A 9,123-nucleotide genomic window follows, 5' to 3' on the forward strand; every position below is an offset into this window, starting at 1 on the left:
TTGTAGCTGTTTCTCATTAAAACACGGTTATAACTACATTTTTTTAATTGAAACCTAGCTAGATCGATTTAACGCCCCCGAAATGCCCTGTATACTAAATTTAATGAAAATCGTTTTAGACTTTTCCGAGATTCAGATTATATATATAAGAATTTCTCGTTTAACGATAGATAGATAGATAGCTGTCTAAAAACCCTTTGATATGTAACAAAATAATGTATGGTTGTATTGTGTGTCTTATATAGGTCTAAAAAAAAGTACGCGATGGTATATGTCTACCTCTTAAGGATAACATGATATATCCCATTTAAAACTGTAAAAAATTGACAATTTTAAAGCTGTAATGTAATAGTTATTTATGCAACTGTTGTGTAGTAAGGGGTATTAAAACACGAATGTGGGTTTACGAGGCGAAGCCGAGTGTGATAATAGTATCACTTGAGTGTTTTAATACCTAATTATCAACAGTTGCATACAAGACTTTATCTACACCCATAATATGAATCATGTATAAAAATTCTAAACCACTTAGCTTACCGCTAACATTAAAAAAACCAGTCCTGGTAACCGTTACATCCTCCAAACGAGTGTTGTAATGTTGTACTGAATTTCATTACAACACTCGTCTGGATGATGTAATGGTTATTAGGACATTGGGTGTTTTAATGTTGGCAATAGGCTAAAAGCATGGGTGTAGATAAAACCTGTTTACACAAGTACGATATTAATCCTTAACATTTTATTGCTACATAATATTATAAAATCAATCAGAAGATCGTTTTTGTTTTATTTTTAACTCATTACATTTGATTGCACATTTCCGTTGGCTTTAGACTGCATTATACCCGAATACATACTTGACAGAACAGCGTCTGTCGGGTCAGCTAGTTATATATAAATAAGCAGTGTGGCGCTGTAATAGCGACATTTACAAGGGTAGAGCTATCTAATCTTACTTGTAAAATAATACATAATTCTAAAATTAAAAAAAAAAAAAATTCAAATTGTCCCCTTACGTGGTCGACGTAGGTGTGAGTGCCTACGCTAGCGCAGGGCTACTAGAAATCTTACAGGTTGTTCCGAAATTATTTTATGGAAAATTTACTTATTTAGGAGATTTTATTTTTTATTTTTATATGATTACGTGTACTTGATATTATAAAAACGTGACATAGATGCATCTTAAGTAGTATTTGAGTATTACATCTGATATGTACATATAGGAAATCACAAATTTATTAATAGATCCGAATGGATCTAAACTCTATCAAGATCCGACAGACGTTGTTCTGTACATAATAAATAAAATACTCTTTTTTTGAATTTGTCAATAATATCTCATAACATCAAGAATTATTTCGTAAAATATGCTCCCCTTTGTTATAATATAATTGTTTCACAGCAGAACTGTCAAACCGTGCATCAATAAATTCTCTCATAGAAAATATGTCCACACAAAACAAATATTGAAAATAAAAACAATTATAGGTCCGAAATAAAAACTATGCAACCACTCAAGTTGGACTAAACTGTACTCCATGAAGTAATCCCCATTAAAATCCGTTCATACATTTAGGAGTTGACTGGGAACAATAATATATTAAGATAAGATAATCAACACATGAAATCCATAATCATATTGCTCAGCTAATAATAATTATCATGAAGCAGCCATAAATTAATTTATTTAATAACAAATAATGCAAATAAACAATATTTTTATAAACACTGCAAATAAAAGGAACAAGTATAGCTATAATACTACAAAATAAGCAAAGATATAGAATTTCAGAAGATTTTCTTTATGCATTTCTTGAGTCTTTTCAGAATTGTTGTTGTATGTCATTGTTTCATTCCCATGTTTTTGATGTTAGCATTTGCTAATCCACATTTTAGTAGACTTCTCGACATTCCTCTTCAAGATTTCTAGTTGTATTGAAGCTCATTTTTTATATAAGAGGGGGCAAACGTGCAAGTGCACTTGATGGGAAGTGGTGAGGAAATCCATGGATATCCGTCAAAACCTGGTTCAAGAGATGCCGGCTTTTAAGGTGACCTGTGGTATACTCTATGCTTGGAGGTCCCTAAGTCGTATTGGTGCGGGAAAGCTGCAGCTGGTAATTGATTCCACAAAGTGGCTGTGCGAGGCAAGAGATTTTTGCAAAACGCTTTGTTAGAATGGCAGACGACAATATGACGCGGGTGGTTCTTAAAATTTTGACGTAATGACCGGTGGTGGAATTCGACGGCTGGTATCAACACGCACAACTCTTCTGAGCACTCCCCGTGATATATGTGGTAGATAATGCAAAGGGAACCAACATCTTTACGCTACACCAAAGAATCAAGCCGATCGGAGACGACTTAATCGTCGATGATTCGAGCCGCTCTTTTTTGTATACGGGCAAATGGCAGCTGGTATAAAGTTACAGGCGGTGGCTTGAACTGAAGTACTGTCTCGCCTCACCGTGTACACCAAGATTTTAGAGGCCAATTTGGCCTTCTCTTCCAAGTCACCACGAAACTAAATCGCTCGATATATCGACACAAGGTAAGTATGTCATTCAAATCAAAATCACTTTATTCATGTAGGTTAAGGAAATGACACTTATGAATGGCCAAGTTTTTTTTTTACATCGATCATAGGTACCCACCACTGGCCTAAATAATAATAGTTTTAAATTAAAATACAAAAACTATTTAGTAAACTATCAAAAAGATTTACAAATAGGTGGCAAATAGTCCCCACTAAGGTAAACTGAATAAATATATAATATATATATTTTCTGAACTGGCTTTATTTTATTTTGTAATCGCAGCGTTTGTATTTTTTGTTGTGTATCATATTTTGTTTACAAGTTGTGCATATTTTGTATCTTTTATATTGTTAATTTTTTTCTTTCTTTATTCATTCATGTTGGTTTTTCTACGTATAAGTTTTCAGTTATAAGTATGTGTTATGCTGTAAGTATTTAAAAATTTTCAAACGTTTCTAAACCACAGCGCGAGTTTGTCTCGTAATGGGCTGCACTGAAAACCAGCGCTGTAGCATTCGCTGAGCGGTGTCCATTTTCGCATCATTCTTGATTGTATTGTTAATCATACAATTATGTTCACAAATATTATTCTACTTTAAGCCATATTGTTATGCTATTTACTTTAAGGTGTATAATAAAACTTAGTAGATTAATTTGTGTGATGATGATGTGAAATAAAATATGTCTATGTCTAATCGAACTGACCCGCACAGTTTGTAACCCCTGCCCACTACGGGATAGCTTTAGAGTTGAGCTATTTAAAACAACTATTTTTATATATACTATTTGCAAAAGAATAGAGGATGCTCCTGCGCAATACTCAACAATGTACACGTGTATTATAAGCGTGCTGAACGATCCAACACTGAGAAAATTAATAATATCTCTTAAAGTTCTTATTTAAAGGCAGTTTGTAGTCAATGGCCACCAGACTTCATAAATTAAGGATGACTTTGCTTATTTAGAATAGAACGTTTCGTGAATAGCCGAGTACTGACTGAGCGAGCAGCCTCGTACGTATGCCGCGCAATAAGTCGAACAAGCGAGGCAAATCACAACCGTCTTGAGGGCAACAAACCGAGGCACTTTGGAGCATGAACAAAAACCGACAACGTAAGGCTCGGGCCGTGGCACGCTCGGGCGAGGCATCACGAGCGGTTGCCTCGGGCAAGGAACATCCTCACTAACCGAGGAATAGCCACGCGCGGCTTCCTCGCGAGGCTGCTCGCACAGTCAGTATGCGGCTAATACTAAGCGAAAATTCATATGAAATGCGATTTCATACGTCGCAGCTGCTACTTATGTTCTCATTCATTGCTAAAAATCGCAGATCTTGTCCGGAACCCAAACTTCGGATTTCATCATAGAATTAAACCGTCAACACTACTGATTAGAAAGTGAGTGAATAGGCATGAAATGGGCATATGGGCGAGATAGAAAGAGGAATATATGTTGTTGATTATCATATCAACAACATAACAATTAACTTACTTACTTCTCAACAATAATAAAGTGTCGAACTAACTTCCTGACCTTTTAAAAGAAACTTTAAGTCCAGGCCAATAAAGCTTTGATTTACTTATTAATTTGTTTTTATAGCAGGTCACAATTGATTACAAAGCTCATGCTTAATCAATTAAATTAATTGTGAAAATAATGATAGTTGACAGTAAATTTCACATGTCACGCTAAATTCACTACATATGATACATAATGTAGTGCTGTACTGTTTTAAATAGTAGTAAATAATTGTACCAATTTATTTAAGTTTTATGTACATTTTCGTACTTTATTGTAACAGCAAATAATATTATAAAGTGTGACACTGGACCACCGAAATAGAAAATCATTGCTTAAGAAAAGGAAAGATGAAAACATAACAAATTGGAAATCGGTTGTTTTCCTGGAGAAATGGCTTAATGTGTATGCTGTTCAACATTCCAAATTCCTTTCCATTCCATACAGTATAAACATGCAACTGTCAATTGCAAGTAACCTACAGTGTGCTGACTAAGTTGTAAACATAAATTTGAAAGACTATAAAAAAAAAGGGCTTTGGGAATTTCACATTGAATGCATGTCACAGATCGCAAAAGTAATGAAAATAGAAAATTGCAACCAAAGAAATAAGATACCACTGCCTTTTTACAATAGATATTAAGGAAAAAAAATATGATATTTACAATAATAATTATTTAAAGCATCATTCCACAATAAAAAAAATAAAAAAATTACACTATATGAGAAAATAAATTGAAACACATCAAACTTGTATGAGTGTTTTACATCTAGACATATGTATAAGTTAATATTAAACACCAGCTATAAACTATGTACTAGATTCTGACTATCACACATACATTCTGTGGAGATGACTGTTGCATCATAGATGCATCAATGCTCTGTGGAGATTGTTGCAACATAGTCTGAGCGTCCACAGGTAATTCAGATGTGTAGAAAACCTATAAATAAATTGTGCTTACATACAATGTAATAGTTTAATGGGACATACTTCACTGTTGTAAAAGCAACAAAAACTTACCTGATGTCTGTGTAATGTTTGCTGTTGGTGATTTTGCTGTGGCTGCTGTTGTTGTTGCTGAAAGCCAGGTCTAATTGTTGGAGGCGGAGGTGGAGGTTGTGGCGGTGGTGGTAGTGAAGATGATGGCTGATCATTACGTATAATATACTGGTGTTGATATTGTAAGCCATCTCCAACAACTATTTGAGGCTGCGCTGGCACACCTTCACTAACTATTATATCATTAGGTTGATCCGACTGTTGTACGACCACCTTTTAAAAAGAAAAAAGCTATTTACTTGTACATTCTATATGATAGGAATGAAGTTACATGATAAATAATGTAGTAACATGTAATTTACTTACAAAAAGAAACTCTATTTTTGTTTATTTTTTAATAACTAAGTAGAAAAAAATCACATCTGTCATAAATATACCGGTGGGAGGCTCCTTTGCACAGGATGCCGGCTAGATTGGGAGTACCACTATGACACCTATTTCTGCCATAAAGCAGTAATGTGTAAGTGTTACTGAGTTTCGGTCTGAAGGGTCTTATGTTTCAAGGTGATTTTTGGGATATTCAAGAATACTGAGCAGCACTGCATTGTAATCGGCAAGGTGTATCAATTACCATTAGGTGAATATCCTGCTCGTCTTATCCCTTGATAATTACAATCCATATCATCCTAAGGTGGGTTCACAAAGAAACTTTTTTTACATACAACAGAATTGTGGAATTGGACATTCAGCTGATGGTGATACACCCTGCCATAGTGTAATCATACAGTTGAGGATTCTTAAGAACCCAAAAATTCTAAGTAGCACTACATTTGTGCTTGTCAATTGTCACCTTGTGGCATAAGATGTTAAGTCTCATTTGATCAGTAATTTCACTAGCTATGTCTATGCCCTTCAGACCAAAACACAATAATGCTTGAATGTTAATGCTTTAGGGCAAAAAAAAGTACCATTGTGGTACCCATAACCTAGCCAGCATTCTGTGCAAAAGATCTTCCCACAGGAAAAATATCCAGGTTTATATGACATGTATACAATATTTAAATAATTGTGTTCATGCATGTACATGTCCTGCTGACACACTTGTGTTCCCATAATGTTGCAAGATAGTATGGTTTTAATCATTTAACAGATGATACTCATTTGTCCTCCAATCCCATGAAAAAGGGAATCCCTAGTGATACATTACCAATCAAGTTGAATTCAACTTAATGCAATGGGAAGACTCAGAAACTGTAGCTGTCAGTCATCAATAAAAACATTAATATTTCACTTGCTGATCCACCCTAGCTTATCAACTTAGTGTACAACATTATGAATAGGTATTTTGAGTCATTTGACAATTTCTTTAAATAACTGTCATCAAAATTATGCAATACTTTTGCATATGAAAAGTTGTAGTATGTTGAACTGAAAAAAACTGAGACAGTAGTTTAAGAATTGATGGTATAAGCTCCTAAATAATGTTTATAGCAATATAATAACAAATACAAACTAATCACTAAGTATGATAAACAAGCTTTATTCATTAGTTATGTAGTCTGCTACTGATTGATTTTAATGACATCTTAGTTCCGTTGTTAGTTATGCTGATAATCAAGATTAAACCCCCCTAAGGTGAAAAATATGTTCTAGTGTATGTATTGTACCAAATATTTTGTTGTTAATAACTAATAGAAAAGGCTTTAGAGCTTGTGTAAAATGTATTACAATTATTGATTATATAGTACTTGCAACACTTTTTTTTTTAAATACATAATATTTATGTATGACATTATGTAAAATATAATAAGAAAATAACTCACTTGCTGTGAGGCATATTGCGGATCTTCTTGATTAACTACAATTCTTCCATCTAAGCATATATTTGGACAAAATCTTTGTAAGTCCTCTAAAGTTAATGAATGCCCTTGCCCAACAATTTGATAATATTGAGCCATGGCAATTCTTCAACCTGGAATTCATAAAAAAATATTCAAAGCATTCGTTTCAAAACATACAGTTTAGCAACTGTACACAATTAGCATCGGAAGGTGTATGTATAATACACGAAACTATATTATCATACTTTGATGTGACATTAGCTGTATACAAAAACGATGATAAAAGTAAATTCACCAAAGCATTTAATTAAATACTGAATGACTGCAAGAGTGTAATATGCCAGCAATCAACTGTGACAGATATCCTACAGACAGAATTTAATGTGTAAAACAACATAGTCTTCGGGGATTGCGAACTTTTGACTATGGCGTCGATAAGATTTTTCTTCACTTGATATGACCATAACACTCACTATTTCAACAAAACAAATGAATTATTTACAGCAATAACCACTGTATTGTTAGAAATAAATGGCTTCGATCCTTTTGGTCCAACCTAAATACACATAGACGTAACATTAACACCGATCCCAACACATTATGGTTTTAATATCTTACCAAATTTTACATAGGACATTTTAAATGCCACACATCTATAATAAATCTACGTTACGACATTAAAATGTAAAATTTCTATCTCAAACGCCAACTTTTAAAAGCAATTTACATTATGGCGTGTGTGTCACTTAAATTGTATTGTAGTTTTAGGAAGGTGTAGACCATAGAGTAACTTATTATTGGTGTAGACAGTGCAAAGAATAGGTATATTTACTCTATACAGAAAGTGTGAGTAGGTACGGACTGTACTCTGTAGTCAGCTGTAGACTATACTCAATCTCAAGTCTCAGAGTAGTGTACCCAATCCAACAATACCATAGATATAAAAAAGGGCGTTTTCGTATATAATATGGATGCAGATGGACTTATTAAACCATAACATATATTTATTATAAGCAAAAATCCAAAGTATTAATTGTTAACGGAGAAATTATTATATTTTTGGTACAAGAGAGAGGTTTACAATTCCACTTTGTTTAACATTTTAAAACAAAATTAATTAATAATACAATGATTCTTATTAAACGAGATTTATAATTTATAACGAATGTTCCAACATAACATTTATCATTAAACTTATTTTTATAAGTCTAACATTAAACTAAAAAAACTTTTAGGCACAAAATATTTCCACTTTGTTACTTTTAGGTAAATCTGCATTGTTATTTCTCGAAGCTGCCAATAAAACTTAAATAACTAGATTTAATCTGTTTTACTTGAAACTACGAAAATGGTTGCTAACTCGTACAAATAATCAAAATATTTTATATTATGTTTTATGTAATACAAAAAACATAATACGGTTACAAATTGGAAAGGTGCAGTAACGCGGCTAAAATTATAAAGTCTTGTTTACAAAATATTAGAATTCAAAAAATTAACCTACTTGAATTTAAAAAATCACTACAACATTTTTTATGTTGGTGCTATATATCATAATATTATATACAAATTTATTTCTCATTTTGTTTTTGTGTTCCCCACTGCTTCTTTATTTATTTTTTTGTCTTTTCTTTAATTATTTCCATATTCTTTTTTCGTATTTCTTCTTTTATTTCTGGACCATTTTTTAATTTTTCCTATAGCGTTTTTGTTGTTCAGCATTAGTAAGAGGCATAATGACGGCATATATAAACAAAAATAGGTAGATACGTTTAAATTAAGAGTTTAAATTAATGCATATTATGAAAAAAAAACCGGACTTGCCCAGCACGGTTTACATACAAACTTGTAGGCTTAGAATAATAACGCTTAGAATGTGAGTAGGCTTGTGCGGAATGGGAATCCTACTATGGCTCCTGTGGAACGTATACCACAAGTTTGCCAATGTCACGTTAAGGCAGACCACCAAGCTTAGAGAATTTTTGTATTCTAATTTGATTGGTAGTGATTGGTGGTAAAGATTGAAACAAGTTTTATTTTCTTATTTTATACCTGAAACAAATATACATGCTGTTAGACTAAAAAGGACATACACAAATATAATTACATAAATTATTACAAGTAATTAATGATATTTACAACTTAATCTTATTCTTTTTAATAAATTTACACAAAATATTCACAATTCAAATGAAGTTGGGTGGGTACCTACTTCAGCAGGTAT

General features: G+C 32.8%; 1 protein-coding gene across 2 annotated transcripts in view; it reads right to left on the reverse strand.

Annotated features, from left to right (window-relative positions):
- The window catches only part of LOC126969179 (uncharacterized), a 46,899-nt gene extending 39,247 nt beyond the window's left edge, over window positions 1-7,652 (reverse strand). The window contains exons 1-4 of one of the 2 annotated variants that reach the window (XM_050814499.1): window positions 7,518-7,652; window positions 6,882-7,030; window positions 5,080-5,331; window positions 4,898-4,999 (exon numbers count right to left, since the gene is read on the reverse strand). In XM_050814499.1, coding sequence (XP_050670456.1) covers window positions 4,898-4,999; window positions 5,080-5,331; window positions 6,882-7,016 — 489 coding nt within the window. In that variant the 5' untranslated portion in view covers window positions 7,017-7,030; window positions 7,518-7,652. The remainder of the gene's footprint in view (window positions 1-4,897; window positions 5,000-5,079; window positions 5,332-6,881; window positions 7,031-7,517) is intronic. The other variant, XM_050814503.1, reaches the window with a different exon arrangement.
- Between the last annotated feature and the right edge of the window lie 1,471 nt (window positions 7,653-9,123).

This window comes from Leptidea sinapis, chromosome 1, assembly GCF_905404315.1.
Source record: "Leptidea sinapis chromosome 1, ilLepSina1.1, whole genome shotgun sequence".
Lineage (NCBI taxonomy): Eukaryota > Metazoa > Arthropoda > Insecta > Lepidoptera > Pieridae > Leptidea > Leptidea sinapis.